The sequence below is a fragment of the Malus sylvestris genome, chromosome 13, assembly GCF_916048215.2.
Source record: "Malus sylvestris chromosome 13, drMalSylv7.2, whole genome shotgun sequence".
In the NCBI taxonomy this organism is placed as follows: domain Eukaryota; kingdom Viridiplantae; phylum Streptophyta; class Magnoliopsida; order Rosales; family Rosaceae; genus Malus; species Malus sylvestris.
In genome coordinates, this window is record NC_062272.1 from 3,230,620 (window position 1) to 3,252,212 (window position 21,593).

At 37.5% G+C, this 21,593-nt stretch overlaps 4 protein-coding genes and 1 long non-coding RNA gene across 6 annotated transcripts; 2 read left to right on the forward strand and 3 right to left on the reverse strand.

The window, feature by feature from the left end:
- Positions 1–1,312: 1,312 nt before the first annotated feature.
- LOC126594904 (uncharacterized) lies at positions 1,313–5,181 on the forward strand. The gene is made up of 2 exons (XR_007613470.1): positions 1,313–1,352; positions 4,636–5,181. It is a non-coding gene; the product is annotated as an uncharacterized LOC126594904 (long non-coding RNA).
- A 1,535-nt stretch (positions 5,182–6,716) lies between these two features.
- Positions 6,717–12,974, forward strand: LOC126594894 (disease resistance protein RUN1-like). Its single transcript, XM_050261159.1, has 6 exons — positions 6,717–7,346; positions 9,339–10,434; positions 10,515–10,814; positions 10,944–11,786; positions 11,903–12,494; positions 12,611–12,974. The coding sequence occupies exons 1-6, from the start codon at positions 6,835–6,837 to the stop codon at positions 12,778–12,780; spliced, it is 3,513 nt and encodes a 1,170-aa protein (XP_050117116.1). The 5' UTR covers positions 6,717–6,834; the 3' UTR covers positions 12,781–12,974.
- A 303-nt stretch (positions 12,975–13,277) lies between these two features.
- On the reverse strand, positions 13,278–14,254 carry LOC126594900 (probable calcium-binding protein CML16). The gene has a single exon (XM_050261165.1). The coding sequence runs from the start codon at positions 14,033–14,035 to the stop codon at positions 13,559–13,561; it is 477 nt and encodes a 158-aa protein (XP_050117122.1). The 5' UTR covers positions 14,036–14,254; the 3' UTR covers positions 13,278–13,558.
- An 877-nt stretch (positions 14,255–15,131) lies between these two features.
- LOC126594901 (uncharacterized) lies at positions 15,132–16,483 on the reverse strand. The gene has a single exon (XM_050261167.1). The coding sequence runs from the start codon at positions 15,891–15,893 to the stop codon at positions 15,423–15,425; it is 471 nt and encodes a 156-aa protein (XP_050117124.1). The 5' UTR covers positions 15,894–16,483; the 3' UTR covers positions 15,132–15,422.
- Positions 16,484–16,621: 138 nt separating this feature from the next.
- On the reverse strand, positions 16,622–20,757 carry LOC126594895 (proline-rich receptor-like protein kinase PERK9). 2 transcript variants are annotated; one of them, XM_050261161.1, is made up of 8 exons: positions 19,203–20,757; positions 18,584–18,994; positions 18,416–18,502; positions 18,205–18,275; positions 18,041–18,117; positions 17,749–17,896; positions 17,109–17,270; positions 16,622–17,023 (listed from the first exon to the last, which is right to left on the reverse strand). In XM_050261161.1, exons 1-8 carry the CDS (start codon positions 20,272–20,274, stop codon positions 16,853–16,855), a joined length of 2,199 nt encoding a protein of 732 aa, XP_050117118.1. In that variant the 5' UTR covers positions 20,275–20,757; the 3' UTR covers positions 16,622–16,852. The 2 variants fall into 2 exon arrangements, with proteins under 2 accessions (XP_050117118.1, XP_050117119.1); XM_050261162.1 differs by lacking the exon at positions 16,622–17,023 and having other exon boundaries at positions 17,174–17,315.
- Positions 20,758–21,593: the final 836 nt, after the last annotated feature.

Consider the following 21,593-nt stretch of genomic DNA (forward strand, 5'->3'; position numbering starts at 1 on the left):
ATGGGATTGGATGGATGGATTTTCAGATTTTGTACCATTTCAAATGTACAAAATTTGTATCCTTAACAGTGTTTCTAACACTGATATTTTGTACGAACGTGTACAAAATACCTGTAATTAACGTACTTTAACGGAACATAACTTTTTCGTTACAAATCCGATTCAAGCCTAACATGCGTTCACGCGTTCGTAGCGACAAGTACTAATTTAGTACGAAACCAGGAAAATGAAACTGAAAACCGAAAACCACGTCCACGTCATATTCCAGTTTTTTCCAAAAAGGGTAAAACCACTCACACCAACGGAAAAGGAATTACAATGAAAAGTAGGGACGGGTCGTCACAAAATTTGTTTCAACTCGTTTAAATTTTAATACGTATTTTTGTTGGTAAACAAATGGGGCTAAACGTCAAATAAAGAAAAACTAAAGCAAAACATCACAAGGTTTAGAGATTTCAGCAACATTAGACAATAAAAGATGTCGACAAGAGGCAGGAGCTTAAGTGAAATACATTGGACCAAAAGACTACGGCAAACTCAAGTTAGCCAACTCCTCAGCCACAAAATGCATCTCATCATAAACGTGACCAACTTCACAATTCCATCTTTGTTTAACAGCTCAAGGCAAGCTTGCACCAACTCACCAAGAGGATGGTTCTCACTCACACCTTGAAGAACTAAATGGGCAATGAGAACAAAATCAAATTCCTATTTTACACGTATTTGTTTAACAATGAAAAATTTTGGCTCACCGTGTGAAAATTTTATTAGGCTAGCTGATAGTGTAAAAAAATATTGTATGTTTCTGCATTTATAAAAATTTATATCTTTAAGCTAGCCTACTTGGTGAAGTCTCCGCCCTTATTCACCGTCAGGTGATCTTTTTTGTCTAATAATGCATTGTCATGTGCGAAATGCATTGTCATGTGCAAAATGCATTGTCATGTGCAAAATGCATTGCCATGTGCAAAGTATTCTCCACATGATAATGTATTATTAAATCTAAACGTCACATTATAATAAATCAGTTATATGTAAGTTGCTTTCGAAAATTATACTAATGAAGAGATGATCGTGCCGCATACGCTTAGGCATGTGGCTCTATTATTTGCCTAGTACTAGTCATCAAATTCCAGTCTATTAGAAATCGACTTATTTATTTGAAAAAAAAAAAACGAAGAAGAAGGGGTTGACTGATTTTATTTTTTATTTATTTTTTGTTGACATGCATACTTTATGGGGTCATTTTGATGGGAAAGGATGGGATAGTGATGGTAGCACCTCTTCCGGGTCAATGGTAGAGTCCACTTTACTTGGACTTCTTGAATCGTTCAACAGGAAACGCTTTTTGGGTCAATGCATGGGAACGATCCATTTTAAAATTGTTTGTAAATTTCTATAAGTAGATAGTAATGACCCAATTAATTATTTCCCCTGCAAAGATTTACTTGCATTGCACCTAGCAAAGATCTGTTTTTTTGTTTGTCCATCGATCCATATCAAACAAATCAATCATCAGAACCATCATAAAATATTTTGTTTTTAGATTGTTGAAGTAATATTAAAAAATATAAAAAAAACATAAGAATTTTAATAATAATAATCATAAAGAAATTCACAACATCAATTATGTATGAGATTATTATAAACAACTAAAGAGAAAGTTAGAAAAATTGACAAACTTGAAGATTGAGGTTTCCATAAATACAATGTCCTAAAGATAAAATTTTGCCCTTACTCTTGATCCGAAGTTGAAGCACTTCAATATTTGGATTCTGGCGAATTTTATATTTTCTATACTCTCAAGACACGACTCGAAATTTGACAAACGAAAAATGAGAGAAATAAAGTGAGAAAACCCTATTTCTCAAGAGTAAAAATTAACTCTAATTTTGTATCTTTAATGATAATGGTTTCATGGGTTTATACAGAACCCATTGTATTGTTTGGCGTAAAAATGCAACTTTGCATCTATACAACCTACACCACTCATCAAACTACACGTCCCAAATTACAAATAATATGATGCAACAATTAAGAATAAACAAGATTAATTTTTTCATTCAATATTTTGAAATTAAGTATTATAATATAAATTTTCAACATTGACTTGACTGTTCGTCTATCAGTAACAAGTCCACATCTCAACCCAAATACAATGATGTCAAATGAGAAGGGAAAATGAGAAGGAAACTCTGGAGGGTAGAGGGAAGGAAAAGGAGAGAGAAAAGGAGGAAAGGAGAAAAGGAGGAGGAAAAAGTAGAAATAAAGAAAAACTAAAGCAAAGCATCACAAGGTTTAGAGATTTCAGCAATATTTGACAATAAGAGATGTCAACAAAAGGTAGAAGCTTGAGTGAAATACATTGGACTAAAAAAATACGACAAACTCAAGTTCGCCAATTCCTTAGCCATAAAATGCATCTCATCATAAACGTGATCAAGTTTACAATTCCATCTTTGTTTAACAGCTCAAGGCAAGCCTGCACCAACTCACCGAGAGGATGGTTCTCACTCACACCTTGAAGAACTATATGGACAATGATCAAAGAACTAAATGGACAATGAGAACAAAATCAAATTCCAATTTTACAAGTATTTGTTTAATAATGAAAATTTTTGGGTCACCATGTGAAAATTTTATTAGGCTAGCTAATAGTGTAAAAAAATATTGTATGTTTATGCATTTATAAAAATTTATATCTTTAAGCTAGCCTACTCGGTGAAGTCTCCGCCCTTATTCACCGTCACGCGATCTTTTTTGTCTAATAATGCATTGCCATGTGCAAAGTATTTTCCACATGACAATGTATTATTAAATTTAAACGTCACGTTATAGTAAATCAGTTATATATAAGTTGTTTTCGAGAATTATACTAGTGAAGAGTTGATCGTGCCGCATACGCTTAGGCATGTGGCTCTATTATTTGCCTTGTACTAGTCATCAAATTCCAGTCTATTAGAAATCGACTTATTTATTTGAAAAAAAAATTGAAAAAAAAAAACGAAGAAGAAGGGGTTGACTGATTTTATTTTTTATTTATTTTTTGTTGACATGCATACTTTATGGGGTCATTTTGATGGGAACCTAGGATGCGAGAGTGATGGTAGCACCTTTTACAGGTCAATGGTAGAGTCCACTTCACTTGGACGTCTTGAATCATCCATCAATAACAAGTCCACATCTCAACCCAAAGAGGACTATGATTGTCTGCCTTCCCATTTTTCATGTCCTCCTGTTTTGTATAGTCACAGTTAAGTTACGTTAATATTTTATATTATTTTTTTTATAAATATAATAAGACAAAAATGAATAGTAATATAAAATGTTGACGTGGTTTAACCGTGACCACACAAACAGGAGGGCATGGAAGGGCATGGAAAAAGGGAGGGCAGACAATCCTTGTCCAATATAATGATGTCAAAGGAGAGGGGAAAATGAGAAGGAAACTCTGGAGGGTAGAGGGAAGGAAAAAGGGATAAGGATTGTCTGCTTTCCCATTTTCCATGCCCTTCCATGCCCTCCTGTTTTGTATGGTCACGGTTAAGCCACGTTAACATTTTATATTATTTTTTTTAAAGATAATTATACAAAAATGAATAGTAATATAAAATGTTGACGTGACTTAACCGTGACCACACAAACAGGAGGACATGGAAAAAGGGAGGGCGGACAATCCTTGTCTAGGAAAAGAAGGGAGAAAAGGAGAAAAATAGAAGGGAAAAGTAGAAATAAAGAAAAACTAAAGCAAAGCATTACAAGGTTTAGAGATTTCACAACATCTGACAATAAGAGATGTCGACAAGAGGTAGGAGCTTGAGTGAAATACATTGGACCAAAAGAATATGACAAACTCAAGTTAGCCAATTCCTCAGCCACAAGATGCATCTCATCATAAACGTGACCAACTTCACAATTCCATCTTTGTTTAACAGCTCAAGGTAAGCCTGCACCAACTCACCAAGAGGATGGTTCTCACTCACACCTTGAAGAACTATATGGACAATGATCGAAGAACTAAATGGACAATGAGAACAAAATCAAATTCCAATTTTACACGTATTTGTTTAATAATGAAAAATTTTGGCTCACCATGTGAAAATTTTATTAGGCTAGCTGATAGTGTAAAAAAATATTGTATGTTTCTGCATTTATAAAAATTTATATCTTTAAGCTAGCCTACTCGGTGAAGTCTCCGCCCTTATTCACTGACACGTGACATTTTTTGTCTAATAATGCATTGCCATGTGCAAAGTATTCTCCACATGACAATGTATTATTAAATCAAAACGTCACGTTATAGTAAATCAATTATATGTAAGTTGTTCTAAAAAATTATACTAGTGATGAGTTGATCGTGCTGCATACGCTTAGGCATGTGGCTCTATTATTTGCCTTGTACTAGTCATCAAATTCCAGTCTATTAGAAATCGACTTATTTATTTGAAAAAAAAAACGAAGAAGAAGGGGTTGACTTATTTTGTTTTTTATTTATTTTTTATTGACATGCATACTTTATGGGGTCATTTTGATGGGAACCTAGGATGCCATAGTGATGGTAGCACCTTTTCCGGTCAATGGTAGAGTCCACTTCACTTGGACGTCTTGAATCGTTCAACAGGAAACGCTTTTTAGGTCAATGCATGGGAACGGAAGAGGATCCTCTCCTGAGCTCAGGATGGGGATGTTCTTGACCACGTAATCTGGGCCGTTCAAATTTAATTCAACGGTTGCAATTATTATAACTTTTAGAGGACCTTCTGTTTGGAGTCGTTTGATTAAATTTGAACAGTCTGAATTTCGTGGTCAGAGGATCCCCATCCTGAGCTTAGGAGAGGATCCTCTTCCCATGGGAACTACCCATTTTAAAATTGTTTGCAAATTTTCCTATAAGTAGATAGTAATGACCTAATTAAATAGGATCAGGATCCTCTCCTGAGCAAATAGAGAAGATCCTTCTGACCGGACCCATCGGGCTGTTCAAACTTTTTCCAACGGCTACAATTATTATAACTTTTAAAGGCCCCCATGTTTATAGTTGTTGGATAAAATTTGAACAGCTTTATGGGCCATGTCAGGAGGATCCTCTCCATTTGCTGAGGAGAGGATCCCGATCCAATTAAATATTTCCCCTGTACAGAGATACTTGCATTGCACCTAGCAAAGATCAGTTTTTTTGTTTGTCCATCGATCCACATCAAACAGATCAATCATCATAACCATCCATCCACATCAATGGCTCTTATGATAAAATATTCTATCTTTAGATTGTTGGAGCAATATTAAAAAATATAAAAATAACACAAGAATTTCAATAATAATAATAATCATAAAAAAAATTCACAACATCAATTATGTATGAGATTATTATAAACAACTAAAGAGAAAGTTAGAAAAACTGATAAACTTGAAGATCGAGGCTTGTATAAATACATTGTCCTAAAGACAAAATTTTGCCCCTACTCTTAATCCGAAGTTGAAGTACTTCAATATTCAGATTCTGACGAATTTTATATTTTCTGTACTCTCAAGACACGACTCGAAATTTGACAAACGAAAAATGAGAGAAATAAAGTGAGGAAACCCTATTTCTCAAGAGTAAAAATTAACTCTAATTTGTATCTTTAATGATAATGGTTTCATGGGTTTATATAGAACCCATTGTGTTGTTTGGCGTAAAAATGCAACTTTGCATCTATGTAACCTACACCACTCATCAAACTACACGTCCCAAATTACAAATAATATGATGCAATTCTTTGTATCAGATGCAACACTTAAGAATAAACAAGATTAATTTTTTCATTCAATATTTTGAAATTAAATATTATAATATTTAATAAATATTATATTATAAATTTTCAACATTGACTTGACTGTTCGTCCATCAATAACAAGTCCACATCTCAACCCAAATATAATGATGTCAAAGGAGAGGGGAAAATGAGAAGGAAACTCTGGAGGGTAGAGGGAAGGAAAAGGAGGGAGAAAATGATAAAAGGAAGGAGAGAAAAGTAGAAAAGGAAGGAAGAAAATGAGAGGAAATGCATAGAAATAAAAAAAATAAAAAATGAAAATCACCTTCATCATTATGTCTACTAATGGAAAAGAGCAAAATGCTCCCAACTACTCTTGTTTCTTACATTGTAAATTATATTTCGTATAATGAGAAACTAGTATTCCTACACAAGGATGTAGACACAACTTGCCGAATCTTGTTACTATACAGCAAGCCTATAACTGCATAATAATTCGATCAACCACCTTAAGTTTAACCATACATGTACCAAGATTCAAGTTTTTCCAAACTTTCCTTATGAAACTAATTGAACAGTACAAGTGCCACATTATTATGCGGTTCTATCAAGTTTTAATTTTTATTTTATAACCACATTATCTTTAGGACAATCAATCTTGCAGTTGAATATATAAACCTTCGAGATGGCGATATTGGAAACGCTAGTTGGTGGGTTGATTGGTAGAAATGGTTCCAACAATTCAAGAATAAGAAATGAGTATTGAGCAACGATCAAAGTATGTTGTATTTTATCACAAAATATTTTTGTACATATTAGAAGTGCATTTTATCACAAAAAGGTGAGCAACGATCAATATAATTGTAATTTATAAAATCACACATAAAACGGGAAGTAATATTTTATTTTTGTTTTCATCTCTGCCAAAGAAACGCTTTTTGGGTCAATGGATGGGGACGACCCATTTTATAATTGTTTATAAATGGGAATGACCCAATTACATATTTCCCCTGCTCACAGACATTTGCATTGCACCTAGCAAACACCAGTTTTTTTGTTTGAACATCGATCCACTTCAATGGCTCTTGTGAGAACATCTCCAGGAACCTCCTCTGATTCCAACACATTTCGGCGTTATCACTACGACGTGTTCTTGAGCTTCAGAGGCGAAGAAACTCGTAAGACTTTTACGGACCACCTCTACACAGCCTTGAACAATGCAGGATTTCTCACGTTTCGAGACGACGATGAACTCGAGAGAGGAGAAGACATAAAGCCAGGACTGCAGAAAGCAATCCAGCTGTCACGAACTTCTGTTGTCGTGTTTTCGAAAGATTACGCGTCATCCAGGTGGTGTCTTGATGAGCTTGTGCTGATCCTCGAACGAAAGAGGACCACCTCGGACTATGTAGTTTTACCAGTCTTCTACGATGTTGATCCGTCCCACGTGAGGAAGCAGACAGGAAATGTTGGAAAAGCATTTGCTAGAAGCCAGAAAAATCAGTCGCCGGAAAAGGTGGAAGGATGGAGGAAGGCACTTGCAGAGATTGCAGACCTAGCAGGCATGGTCCTACAAAATCAAGCTAACGGGTAACTTTCATTTTCTTATTTTGTCTTCTATTCGTTGTTGTTGACCTCTCTAATAAGATCACAACTAGAGATGGACAAAATACCCACGGTTACCCGTGTTGTGCTTTGGCCCGTTCGTCAGTGCGGAAGTGAGATTCAGATTATCTCACTAAACTACAGACCCACAGTTGAACAATTTAAATTACAAGAAATAAAGACACTGAGAAATTTACGAGATTCGGCAAAAACCTGCCTATGTCCTCGGAGAGATATTGCTCTTCACTATGAGAATAACTAGTACAAGATACACTTGAGTTCAATCAACATAACCCAAACCCCAATCCCTTGTACACTCACAGAATTTTCCCAAGAGCCTCACTCTACCCCAAGAGTTTCTCACTCTCACTCTTTATTTTCTCTCCTTTGTGTTCTCCTTCGGATGCTCTCTCAATGCATTACTAAATGCACAAATATTGCATCTAGTTATAGTCATACACTAGCAACTATGCCAACAAACAAGACCAAAAAATCTTAAGTTCACATGACATAATGATCACCTAGCCTACCTAGCATACACCAAAGTCTATACCTAGTCTATAAAGTACAACTATTCTCCATTTGTTATTTAATGCATATAAAATAAAACATGCACAATTGTGTGCAAGCAACCACAAAGTCAAGTCTTGCTTCCAACTTTGCTTTTGGTAGTCACCATGTCTTCTCTTGAAACAAGACATCCATGCCACAACCGAAAGCCAAACACAAAGTGGCTACTGCCATTTCCCTGTAGCACTCAGAAAGTTACACTATCAAAATTGTTGCCAACTCATAAGTATATGAGCCAAACACAACAACCCGCCCATTTAAACTTCACGGTTACTGTTATGGGTAACTGTTTAGATAAATAAACAGTTATGGATATAACCGTTTACCCGTAAAATTTAAATAAATGGTTATGAATATTAATCGCGGTTATAAATGGGTAACCGTTTACCCATTTATTTTATATATGTAATGTTGAATATTTTAAAAATAAAATTTTATATATATATGCGGCTGTTTGACAGTAGATGGGAAGTTATGTTATTAACCCAACAATCACATCTCTTCAATTTGAATGTTGCATCTTTTGAATGTTGCCGATAAGACATGATTCATGGTCAACAAGTGTAATCCTTCTCCTAACCATGTTCTCTGTCGGACAAAACTTAAATCAATGCTAATATAATGTGGCTCATTATATATATTATGTTAATACTTTACATTATGGGTTAAATAACCCAAGAATACTATCTTCTAAACAGTTTTCGTAACCCAAGAATACTTAGCAAATATTATATTACTTTCATTGGTAACAGTTAAAAATATCGTCCGTAAACTATTATTTCAATTTTGAAATGCTATAAGGACTGAAAAAATTAAAATACGGAAATGTATGAAGAATGTTACCTATAACGGTGTTTAATTGTAAAAAAAAAAGAAAATTATGACAATTTTTTTTTTAATTTTCAAGTTGTTAAAAAACATGTAGACGGGTGAAAAATGGGTAATGGTAAAAAAAGAGAGAAGATAAACGGGTTAAAAGGGTAAATGGGTAAACGGGTATTAAACGGTTACAGTTAAATAGGTATGCGGTTATGGGTACGAGTATAACCGTTTAGGCAATTACCCAACGGGTAAACGGTTATGCGGGTATGAGCATAAACGGTTATGGGTAAATAACCGTGGTTACCCGCCCATCATAACCGTTGCCGATCACAACATATTGATTTACTCAACACAAATGTTCATATGACTTCAGGTAAATTGCTCCAGTAATAATCCCATTTAAGGTCAATTAAGTTGTCATGATCTGTACCATGTAGCTGCATGGAATAGCTGTTAAGAATTATTGATCGAACCTTAGTTTAATTTTCTCCTCTGAATTCCATGAATATCAGACTTTGTATAATTGATTGATATCGAGTGAACAACATGTTTGATTCATCATTCATTTTATTTGCAAATTCTTAGGTACGAGTCAAAGTTTATCAAGGATATTGTTAAAGTGATTAGTGATAAGCTAAGTCGCACACACTTGAGCGTTGAATCAAAACTGGTTGGCATCCATTCTCGAGTCGAACCCATCAATTTATGGTTACAAGATCCATCACATGATGTTGGTATACTTGTTGTTTATGGGCTGCCTGGAATAGGGAAGACAACCATTGCAAAATGTGTTTACAATTCAAACTTTGAAAGTTTTGAAGGAAGCAGCTATGTTGAAAGTATCAGAGAAACTGCAAGTCATCCAGACGGCTTAGTTCAAATACAAAAGCAAATTCTTTATGATATTTTAAATGGGAAAAAGGAGAAAATACACAATGTTAGTGAGGGAATAATTAAGATTGGAAGAGCCATAAGCTTTAGAAGAGTTCTTCTTGTTCTTGATGATGTGGACCATGTGGACCAATTAGATGCAGTACTGAGGATGAAAGATCAGTTTCATCCTGGAAGTAAAATAATCATAACAACTAGGCGTGAAAGGTTGATAAAGGCACATGAAGGTATTACGGTGCATGAAGTTGGACCTTTGGGTTTCGATGAATCATTGGAGCTCTTAAGCTGGCATGCTTTTGGCCAGGATCATCCCCTTGAAGGTTATGAGAAATATTCTGAAGAAGTCGCACAACACAGCGGAAGACTTCCATTAGCACTCAAAGTTTTGGGTTCTTCTCTTTTCGGGGAACCTAAGCGTGTATGGAAAAGTACATTGGAGAAGCTAGAAGTTATTCCAAATGGTGAAATCATGAATAAATTAAGAATAAGCTACGACTCTTTACAAGATGACCATGACCAGAAATTATTCCTCCATATTGCTTGTTTCTTTATTGGAAAGGATGAAGATTACATTGTCAGAATACTAGATGGATGTGATTTCAAGACAATCTGTGGCATTCAAAATCTCAGAGATAGGTGCTTGGTGACAATTGTTATGGACAAGTTGTATATGCATGATGTGATTCGTGACATGGGACGAGAAATTGTTCGTCGAGAATCACATGAACCTGGGAATCGTAGTAGATTGTGGCGCTCTAAGGATTCTTTCAAAGTATTGAGAGAAAAAAATGTAAGAAATGTTCATTGTATGTGTGTGTTTCTTTTTCTCTTGTGCTAATTAACCAATTGTTTTTCCAATTTCTTGTATAGGGTACGCAAGCAATTGAAGGTCTTATGTTGGACATACATGAACTGCTTACAGACAGTCCCAAAAACTCAAACGAGAATGTCTTGGAAACCAATTCATTTGCAAGGATGCACAAACTCAAACTGCTCTATCTTAGACATGTACGACTGGACGGATGCTATGCAGAACTTCCGACAAGGTTAAGATGGTTGTGCTGGCCCGAATTTCCTTTGGATTCAATTCCTGTTGATTTTTCTTTGGAGAAATTGGTAGTTCTTGAAATGCAATATGGCAACTTGAGACAACTCTGCAAAAGAGCAAACGTATGTTACTCAACGCTTTTCAATTTTGTTTTCCTTCTTTCTTTAGGTTTTAATTCTTTAATTAATTTTATATGTTGGAATCAATTCCTAGTTATTTTTGTTTGTTTGTTTATTTTTATTTGTTTCTAGTTTCTTCCATCATTGAAGACCCTTGATGTCAGCCATTCTCATGGCCTTAGTGAAACCATGGACTTCTCACCTTGCCCCAATCTAGAGGAATTGATTCTTGTGGATTGCACCAGCCTGATTGATGTTCATGAATCCATTGGAAACCTGGAGAGACTCGTGTACTTGAATATGAAGGATTGCAAGAATCTTAGGATGCTTCCGAAGAACATGTGTTTTCTTAAATCACTTGAAACACTCATTTTATCTGGCTGCTCAAATCTTGATGAGTTTCCAGTGGAGATGAAGAAGAAGATGGAGTCTCTGAAAGTTCTTAAAATGGATGGAATTCCAATAAGAGAATTATGGCCAGCAAGAAGTTCAAGTATCTTGAGTTCTTTTCCATGCTCTTTAGTAAAGTTATGTATGGTGGGGTGCAATCTTTCTGATGATGCCTTCTGTAGGGATTTAAGTAGTCTATCCTCGTTGCGAACACTAAAGTTAGGTGAGAATCCAATTTGCTGTCTGCCAGGTTTCATCAAAGGTTTGAGAAGGCTCGATCATCTATCTTTCCGGGATTGTAGTAGGCTCAAATCGCTTGTGGGGTTGCCGAAAGTACACCGAAGGATAAGTATAGCCGGATGCATATCATTAGAAAAAATGACTTTTCATTCCCCTGAGCAACAGTCTACAATGTTCAGCGTGGGTGACAACTGGAATCTAGTTGAGTGGCAGTACGACTACAAGTTATATGTGGAAATGATCAAACTTTTGGGCGTGTGCAACTTGGGATCCTTGCCAGCCATTAGAATGAACGCACTGTTCGGATGCGGTGGTTCAAAAGAGGGTAAATGGAGTCCCGTCCAGGTGCGTCTCTCTCTCTCTCTCTCTCTCTCTCTCTCTCTCTCTCTCTTATAAGTCATTAATATATCATGGGAAAGAAATAACTAAGTAATGTTGTGATGATCGTGGCAATTACATAGGGACTGTATGAAAATGGTATATTCAGCACGTTTTTTGTTGGGAATAAGGTTCCAGGCCAATTCAGCTATAAAAGTACCAAGTCTTCGATATCTTTTATTGTCCCTTTACTACTTGCTAATCACAGAATTCGAGGCTTGAACATCTTTGCTACTTATGCAAAGGAGCAGAATTATAATAATTCTTTTAATCCAATAATGACTAAAGTGAGTAACAAGAGTAAGGGTCTGAAGTGGATCTATGGCCCAGAGTTCTATGGAATTCCAGGAGAGGGAGAACATATGATATGGTTGAGCCATTGGAAGATGGATAATGAAACAATATTACAATGTGGAGATGAAGTGCTTGTTTCAGTACACATGAGACCTAGTCAGTTTCAGCTCAAGGAGTTTGGTGTCGAGCTTGTGCAAGAGCACCAAGACAAGATGAGTACCCAACACAACACCAAATCAGGTCCTAATTATCCATTTGTTATCGGTGGAGATTTGGATACGTGGAAGTGCAGACCGGGAATATACTTCCTTGGCAGTAGGACAAGAGAAGATACTGACGACATTGATATCCTCACCATGGACTGTGATGAAGAAGACACAAGTATGTTGTGTTGTTGTATTGCATTGAATTATACTTCATCCAAACACTTCCAAGTGTGTCCGTATTCATTTCAAAAACATTTCCAATAAGTTTTATGTTATTTGTATGTTTTTCAGCCAAAGAAGGGCAAGAGAATGAACCTGATTACACAATTGCAAAGACGAGGGTTGCTAGCAAAAACTGCAGTCTCGAACGCTGGAAGGTGCTCCTCACAACTGCTGGCTTCTTTTTCACGCTTGCTCTAGTAGTTCAGTCCTCCATCTCCCAGAAACTGAAGCGACAGTAGTCCACAAGGCTTCCATGAGTTTATAATTTGACTTGATATAGATATATCTTTACATTCCTTACTCGCAAGATGTTTTCTACCTTCAAGTGCAATGACGGTTCTAGAATTCATACAGCCGACCCCATTTAGTAAAATAAGACTTTGTTGTTATTAAACTGTTTGTGCGGTAAGAACTAAGCGTGAAAAATATCTTGTTTTGTAGTCTCTGGTTTGAACATTAAAGAAAATCCAATGCCATTATGTGTTTAAACCAAAATTTTCCGTTCTCTTTTTCCTTTTCTTCAAAAAATAAATTTGTACTCTAATGTCTAGGCATGAAGAGATTCTTAGCTATCTCTGGGTATATGTCCTTCTATTTATTTCTCATGGAATACACAACCGGTTACAAGACAGATTCTCGAATCTCTCTCACCATGCATGAAAGTTCACGTCGAATTACCAAATCATATTCTGAGAGAGAATTAAGAATTACATGCAGATTAACATTAAATTATAAGTTTCTAATAACACAAATTATTATTTATACAAAAAAAATTTACAAGATGTGTTCATAATTAATTGGTAATTCTGATCTTAATTAACTAAAAGGGCCTTGAGGACATGTCTCAATGTATATGCTTGTCTGTGCAGATCGTCTTCCTCCTCCTTTTCTTCATCCACAAGAAATCAAAGACATGCCCACAAAAACCCACACACGAAAAACAAAAAATTAATAAAAATAAAAGTCAGCGAGAGAAGTCAAACAATGCAGATCTGATCCTACCCGCGCCACACCCGATCAAATCCCGAGAAAATCAGTGGCGGACCGAGACATGATGGTCGCGAATTCGTTGAAGCTAATGACGCCGTCGCCGTTCGTGTCGGCCTCCCTCATCATATCGGAGAGCTCCCGGTACGTCAAGGGGTGGCCCATTTTGGCCATGGATCCGGCGAGCTCGGCGGCGGTGATGTAGCCGTTGCCGTCGCGGTCGAACGACCGGAAGACCTCCATGAGCTGCTCCTGGTTGATCAAAATCTCCTCGTTCATGTCTGGGAGGATGGCGGTGACGAGCTCGTCGAACTCGATGGCGCCGTTGCCGTTGGCGTCGATGTTGGAGAGGAAAACGTGGAGCTGGTCGCCGGTGGGCTTGAGGCCGAGGGAGCGGAGGAGGGCGGCGAGTTCGAGCTGGGTGAGGCTGCCGTCGGAGTCCATGTCGAATCGCATGAAGATGTCCTTCAGCTGCTTCAGTTGATCGGATCCGAGCGCGGCCATCATTAGTATAATGGCGGCCGAGAAGAAGAAGAAGAAGAAGAAGGAAGGGATCGAGAGATCCAGACGATTTGAATTTTGTGAGATTTTGGGAGTTTAATTTCGGGTGGATTGGGTTTTTTGTGTGTGGCGCTGATTGGTTTGTGTTTTTGGGTTTTTTTTCGTTTTCGTTTTTGTTTTTTGAGTTTTAATTTTTCTTGTGTTTGGATTAAAAGTTTAAAAACTGAAAACGCGTTTTTGCCAAGAGTTGATCAATTTTTTGCTACGTGGTTATATATTGGGGGGGATGCTACTTAGGGGCTGTTTGTTGATTGACTATATTTAGGAGAAATTTTCAAGTGTGTCAAGAATATTTTCGGTACATTAAGTGTCATAATACCGTTGATTGGAAACCTGAAAAAAAAAAATTCTTACCAATTATATCATGACACTTGATATATCAGTCCGTATTCCGGCACAATGAAAAATCTCTCCATATTTATGACTTAAACATGTGTTTTTCTATTTTGGGAATAATGTGTTGATTTGGGTCTATTTAAGTTTTGAAGTAAATTCAACGCGCTGACATATGTGAGTTAAGTCAGTTGGTCAAGGTGATGCATTTGCTTCTATGCACTCAAGTTTGATCTCAATTCCCATAGAAGTTAAACTTATTCTAACGCGTTTAGTTCAATGTTAACTAAAATAAACTTTCGATTATGCCGGATTAATTAATTGATTAATTAACAACTTTTGTTTTATTTTTATCAAGAACATGGCCTAGTTGTGATGAGTGTTCAATAATTTTTATTTCTTCTTTAAAAAATGGGATCAGCAGGTGGCTTTATCACAATAATCTACTTTTTAGAGGCCGAAAAGATTCATAGAGTCATTTCAGGCTCCTCTAGTTACCATCGTGTGATTGGAGCTAACATAATTTGGTGAAGAACATTCGAGATTCAATGTGTGGAATCTATGTGAAAGTGGCATTTTCTTAGAATATGCAGAGAGCTTCAATGACAACATATTTACAAAGTTAACATAGTTTGGTCGTGTAGACGCGTGACAATAAAGACTTGTTTGACATTTATAAGCATGATGTCATTATATTCGAGATGTATGATAATGTTTAAGAATCTAAGCCTTTGATATAGACCAAGGGATGCCATATATATGCATAACCTTCTTCAACATTTGTTCCATTTGAATTGCGTACATTTTCATCATAAAACGAAATGAATGTGCCACAATATTTTGATCAATGGCTACTAAAACCCATTTCGATTATACCTGTCACTCTACATTTATTGTCACGCGACTAATTATGTGACAAGAGATGTCACGTGACTGGAAATGCAGAGAAATGAGGAACATACGAAACATGTTGCAGGTAAGTTTTTTCGCGATTGAATAGCTACCTAGCTTTATGATCAATAGATGACAGAGCCACCATTTCAATCAAGTGATATTGTACAAAACTAGTATCAAATGGATCATGATTTGGTGAATGATGAGTTGGGGAGCAACCCAATTCTCCCCTACCCCAAAAGCTTCCAAATCCAAACTCTCCTCTCTGAGAAAACTCCTGCAGCACCTCCTCCACCTCCTCCATGCAGCGCCTGCAACTATGTCCTCCTCCTGCCTCCATGGATGATCTCATGGACTCTCCGACAACACTCGCAAAGTCAACGTCTTTACATGTATCCAACACTATAATCTCTTTTCTCCTTCTCTGTTGAAGCTTCTTCATGGTGTACTCTCTCGTCTTTCGGATCAACTTGCAAGGGAGCTTGTACAAGATGAAGATGGTGATTTGGAGGATCAAGCACTGGCAGCAGCACGAAATCACAACGCAGTCTGCGGCAATCATGTTGCAGTCTTCCATGGCTGCGAAAATCGGGAGGAAAGGGGTGGTGGTGGTGTAGAAAACAGTTTAAAGAAATCTTCATGCCCCGGTGGTGGTGGTGTTTAAGGAATAAGTTCCTTGCCTTTGTGGGAGGTAATAGGAAGGGTGAAGCAATTGGAATGATATGTGGCGCTGTATATGAGTCATGACTTCAATCATTGTCTAACATTAAAAATAAAATAAAAAAAACTCTAGCTTCCAATAGGGGCTATCCAATATAATCGAATTTCTTTTTTCAAACGATATTCTAATTTAATCTAAAATACGGGAAACAAGCTCATCCCGTTCTGCAATATATTAAAATATTAGGATGTGAAAAGGAAACATAAAAGCTGTTGTTGCTTGGCTTCTACTTCTCCTTGGTGGAAGATTTCTTTGATAGCTTTAAGCATTTCCATAGAAGGTGTCACGGAGCTGTCTTTCAAAGAAAGTTCTCTCCCCCCCCTTGGAAGACTTGCAAATTTATATATCTGCAAACCCAGTTTACCCCAAATATTTTAGCACGTGACGAGCGAGACACTTGTAAGAATATATCCCGGGGTATACTCAAGATTTCCGTGTTTCTGAGGATGATGGGGCAGCCTGCAGGCTGATTTAACAAGCTCGAAAAAGAGGGGTACGTATTTTCGATCTGAGATTGTCACATATAAATCACAAAACATGGAGTTGTGAAAGAGGGGAAGCAAAAGAGGGAAGAATAGGATCCATGGTTAACAAAATTGAACTATCAACACCACCAAAAATATTGGTGGATGCAACAAGATCATCATACATAGGCTAAGTAATTACAGGGGCAAAAAATGGCGGTCCATAAACGTATAATGTAGGCGGAAGCTAAAAATGGACCTTCACAGGAACTATGGAACGCTCTATACATCCGCTGCAGTCAGTTCCAGTTGCAGAAAGATCAGGTCAGTGTTTAACTCTCCGAATGTGTACTATACCTCTTCGCTGAAAAAATCTGTACTGTAATTTTGACTACCAAATGCCATTCTCCGGAACAACCTAATTTCAGCTGATTGTTGTGCCGAGTCAAATGCCTCACTTTCCCCCACTCTCATTCCGTTGTTTATATCGGAAGCAACAAAACTATCAAAAGCTCTAACAACCTGAGGAGAGTGAGAATGATGATGTTAGCTTACGCTGGTGAAGTGAATGAATTCACATTATAAAAAAATTTCAGCTTCTTATTACCTGTCCCATTCGTGGTCTCTTAGCAGATGAATGTCGCACACAAGCAGCAGCAATCTCGATCATTCTGAACATTTCAGTATCCACATAATTCTTTTCGAGCCTTGGATCTACCACGCCGTCAAAATCTTCGTTATCAAGAGCATAACTCAACAACGGCCGAGCCTGGATGGTAAAATGCGTCTCTTGTCAGGAAAGCTTGGGTTTGACCTTAGAACATTCAGTTGGTTAACTATACAGTTTTATTTCATTCAATAAACATATTGTCAATTTGTTACATATATGTCTCCTATGTACAGTCTCACATCTTTATTATGCATTTATCTACGTACTTTTGAAAAAATTGAAATGAATTCACAACTAAGGCGAGACTAAATTGTGCCCGCTGAATCCAGACAAATATTGACAGCATAATCAGAGAGTAAAAAAGATTTCATGCATTGAGATTTCTTTCTGTAAGACGGTTCTGGAGTTTCAATGCATTCCTTGTTTAAAAACTATAGGGCCAGAAGATCTCACTCAATAAATTGGGGACTTCAAAATATTCAACCGGAAATATCAAAACATTATTATCGAATTGAAGCAAAGTAATATAAACGCTGCAGCATGATATGTCTAGTATGAAAAGAGGATGTAAGTTTACCCATTCAACTAGACTCTCATCTCCCAAGGGTTGGGATGTATCTACAGGCTTCCGTCCAGTGATCAACTCAAGAAGCACAACTCCATAAGAGTAAACATCAGACTTCTCAGTCAATTTCCCACTTGATGCATATTCAGGAGCCACGTATCTGAAAATCAAGCGGAATCAATACATTATCAGGCATGAAAGGTATGTTTGTGATGACAATATAAATTAAAATATAGAAGAAACCTCAAGAATAGGTTTGATACAAGTAGAAGGCATATGGGCCAACACTAGATTGCTGACGTACCCAAACGTTCCCATCACACGTGTGCTTATATGCGTATTTGCATCAAGCGCTAATTTGGCAAGTCCAAAATCTGAAACCTGTAAAGTAAAGAAGGAAACCATGAGCTACAACCTAACCAAAATATAGGAGTACTGAAATGTGCTCTGAGTGAAATCATGCTATACCCGAGCTTCAAAGTTGTTATCTAAAAGAATGTTTGACGACTTTATATCCCTGTGAATAATTCGAGGATGACCTGACATTAAACAAATAAAACCAAACTTGGTCAACAAAACACTTCCAGTTAAATTATGTAACCGATAAAACAATTGCACGAGGATATAGTAACCCAAACATTCAGCTATCAGAATCCAGAAACTAAGGGTAGATAATTACAGTCTTCATGAAGATAAGCGATCCCACGAGCTGCACCAGCAGCAACCTTAACACGTGTCGCCCAGTCCAGAACTGGCCTACCTTCTCCTGAAAATTGCAAGGTGCAAAACATGAGATTACAGAACCATTATCACTAACTGTTACTTAAAAGCTCTGTTATAGATATACCATGAAGATGAAAATAAAGGCTATCGTTAGCAACATATTCATAGACGAGCAGCCTTCGGTTATCAGAGATGCAGTACCCAACCAGAGAAACCAAATGGCGGTGATGTATGCGACTAATAATCTCAACTTCAGCCTTGAATTCTCGCTCACCCTGACCCCCTCCAATTTTTAGTTGTTTTACTGCCACCTCTCTCCCATCTGGTAGGCATCCCTTATAAACACAACCAAATCCGCCTTCGCCCAAAAGATTCTGAGATGAAAAACCATTTGTGGCCTTAGCTAGTTCTTCAAAAGTAAACCATGGTCTTGAATTTCCAACTCCTGCTTGTTCTGGTGGAGGACTCATGAACTCACTGCCAGAACGGCTTCCAACAAGGGGAGCTGAAGAATGTGCCTTCAAGAAGGATGAATCTGGAAACAAGTTACAAAAGCCTTCTTAAATACAACGGCTTATATGAGCTGATTAATTTATCCCATACCCTGATCTGAGTGAGGCTAAATATACTCTTAAAATAGTATGTTGAACTTATTGAAATTTAGAAATATCATTAAACAGAAAATCCCACATTCATAATAACACAACCAAGGAATCAACTGCGTTATGTATGATTGAAGGTACCTGATCGTGGAGAAGAATCCATAGTGGATTGCATAGCATAACCTTCAAACCCGGATACTTTTTTCTTTTGCCTCCTCATGCACCATACAATCAACCCAACGAGGCTAAGCACTACTGCCCCTACCACTACACCAATTGCCACTATGCCTCCGGTACCAATGCTGTTGGAATTTGAACTTTGTGGTGCATTCGGACTTGAAGTGTTTGTTAGTGGACTTGGAATTTGAGAAGGAACTGGTGGAGAAGCCTGTGAGGGGGGAGGTGGTGACATTCTTATGATGGGTGGTGGAGGTGAAGGGGTTGGTTGAGAACCAGGTGGGGCTGGAGTAGTACGGCTAGGAGGCGGGGGTGCTTTTCTGGGAGGTATTGATGCTGGTGGAGGAGATGAACTTTCAGGGGGGGTTGATGCTGGTGGTGGAGGTGAACTTTCACGGGGGGTTGATGCTGGTGGTGGAGGTGAACTTATGGGTGGCACAATTGCTGGAGGTGGGGGTGAATTCGGTGGTGGGTCTGATGGTGACGGTCGTGGTGAAGTTTTGGGGGGACTTGATGGAGGTGGAGGAGACTTCTCAGGTGGCGGTGAAGTTTCAGGCGGCTTTGAAGAGGGTGGAGGTGGAGGTGGAGGTGGAGGTGAACTCACAGGTGCAGGAGATTGCGGCGGAGGAGGTGAACTTGCAGGTGGATCAGATGTTGGTGGTGGCGGAGAAGGTGAACTTTTCGGTGGATTTGATGATGGTGGGGGTGGAGAACCAGAACTTGGTGATGGGGGTGAAGAATCAGAAGCTGGTGGAGGTACATTGGATGAAGGCGGTGGTGGCGAGGTTGGCGGTGAAGCAGATTGTGGAGTTGGAGGAGGTGTTCGTGTTGGAGGTGGTGAGGATGTGGTTGGAGGAGGAGCTGATGAAACAACAGGTTGCGGAGATTGAGTGGTTGCCTTAGAGGACTCTGGTGAATCCAAATTCGGCTGAGAAGACGGTGTCGGTGTGGCGGTTGACGGCGATGTTAAAGTAGTATTGGAAGCTGGCGGCACGGCGGATGGAGACGAATTTGGAGATGGCGATGTGGTTGCCATCTAACTAGACCCAAAATCCAGTGATGGATACCATATAACTCACACACCACAACCTTCAATCAATCATGAAATCTTCAATCTTTTCACAAAAAAAGCAGAGCTTTCAATACAAAAGGCCAAAAATTAGAGAAAAACCCAAGCGACAAGTTTCAAACCAACATCTCCAAAAACTTCAATAAATGGAATTCCCGAAATTCCCCCCACCACCAAACTCCACCAACCAATCACCTCCAACACCTCCAAAACATCAAAATATTCTTCTGTGATCAAAATCCCAGAAACCCAACTCAGCAAACAGGCTTTTCAGATCACTAACTTCAAAGAGTGTGAGAGAATTCTAATTTCACAAATATTAAAGTAGCAATCTTTCTCTAAGTGAACACTCAAAAATCCAAACTTTAAGTGACCAAATGCAGCAGAAGCAGCAATATTATCACAACTTGGTACTAATAAGCAAAACCCAAATGGTAAAATCTGGAAAGGACTTACCTTTACTTCGTCAATGATGGCCAAACAAAAACCCTAAACTTTGATCTCTTGAAACTTCCTTATCTCCCAACTCTGCACCGGAAGTTCAACCCACGGCTTGTGGGGTCTCAAATGTACTCTGCGAAAACTGAAAACGACTCCGAAAGAATAATTATTATTGTTTGATGACAATTTATATGGTATTTTCTTTTTTTTAAACTCTTTCTTTTTTTCTTTTCTTTTTTTTGAAAAAATAATCATAAATATTGACAGATTCATGTGGTTGGCTTTTTTTTCTAACGTCCATTTAGTACTACGCGACGTAAACGCATTGTGCAATTTGGTCAGCACAATTTAAATCTTATGGAGTTTGGACCTTTTCCATTTGTTTCCTTTCAAATATATTTAGATTTCATAAATTTGTTTTTATAAAGTTTGATACGTTATAATAACTATCAATTAATTGAATATAAACAAAATATTGTAAAATAGTATTATCAAAATTTTGGCTTTTCATTCTGTTTCCTCTTATGATTTTTTAATGATTTTCACGCGAGCAATATCATACGTCGGTGGAAAATTTCCGGCTCAATTTTTTTTTAAGTTTGAAAAGATATGGGAGATATGTATTAGTTTTTGCAGTGTGTTATTACGTAAGCTGTCATATAAAATGGAATTATTCTATCACTAAGACAATTAAATTAGTAAACTATTCACCTCCCTAAAATGTTGATTTCGTCCTTAAAGACAATTTAATACTATAAACAAATAGAATAATCACTGTAATGTGCCTGTAGTCTGTAGTTTTTTGGAGTTTAATTTTGGAGCCACGAGTTTGACAACATTCTTTA

Excerpts from the sequence above, each read along its gene's own strand:
- LOC126594894 (XM_050261159.1), top strand. The coding sequence starts at position 6,835 with ATGGCTCTTGTGAGAACATCTCCAGGAACCTCCTCTGATTCCAACACA. Across the intron at positions 10,435-10,514 it reads AAGTATTGAGAGAAAAAAAT|GGTACGCAAGCAATTGAAGG; the intron begins GTAAGAAATGTT and ends TTTCTTGTATAG. Across the intron at positions 11,787-11,902 it reads GTAAATGGAGTCCCGTCCAG|GGACTGTATGAAAATGGTAT; the intron begins GTGCGTCTCTCT and ends GCAATTACATAG.
- LOC126594901 (XM_050261167.1), bottom strand. The coding sequence starts at position 15,893 with ATGGAAGACTGCAACATGATTGCCGCAGACTGCGTTGTGATTTCGTGC.
- LOC126594900 (XM_050261165.1), bottom strand. The coding sequence starts at position 14,035 with ATGATGGCCGCGCTCGGATCCGATCAACTGAAGCAGCTGAAGGACATC.
- LOC126594895 (XM_050261161.1), bottom strand. The coding sequence starts at position 20,274 with ATGGCAACCACATCGCCATCTCCAAATTCGTCTCCATCCGCCGTGCCG. Across the intron at positions 18,503-18,583 it reads CCTTTATTTTCATCTTCATG|GAGAAGGTAGGCCAGTTCTG; the intron begins GTATATCTATAA and ends TGCAATTTTCAG. Across the intron at positions 18,118-18,204 it reads ATAACAACTTTGAAGCTCGG|GTTTCAGATTTTGGACTTGC; the intron begins GTATAGCATGAT and ends TTTACTTTACAG.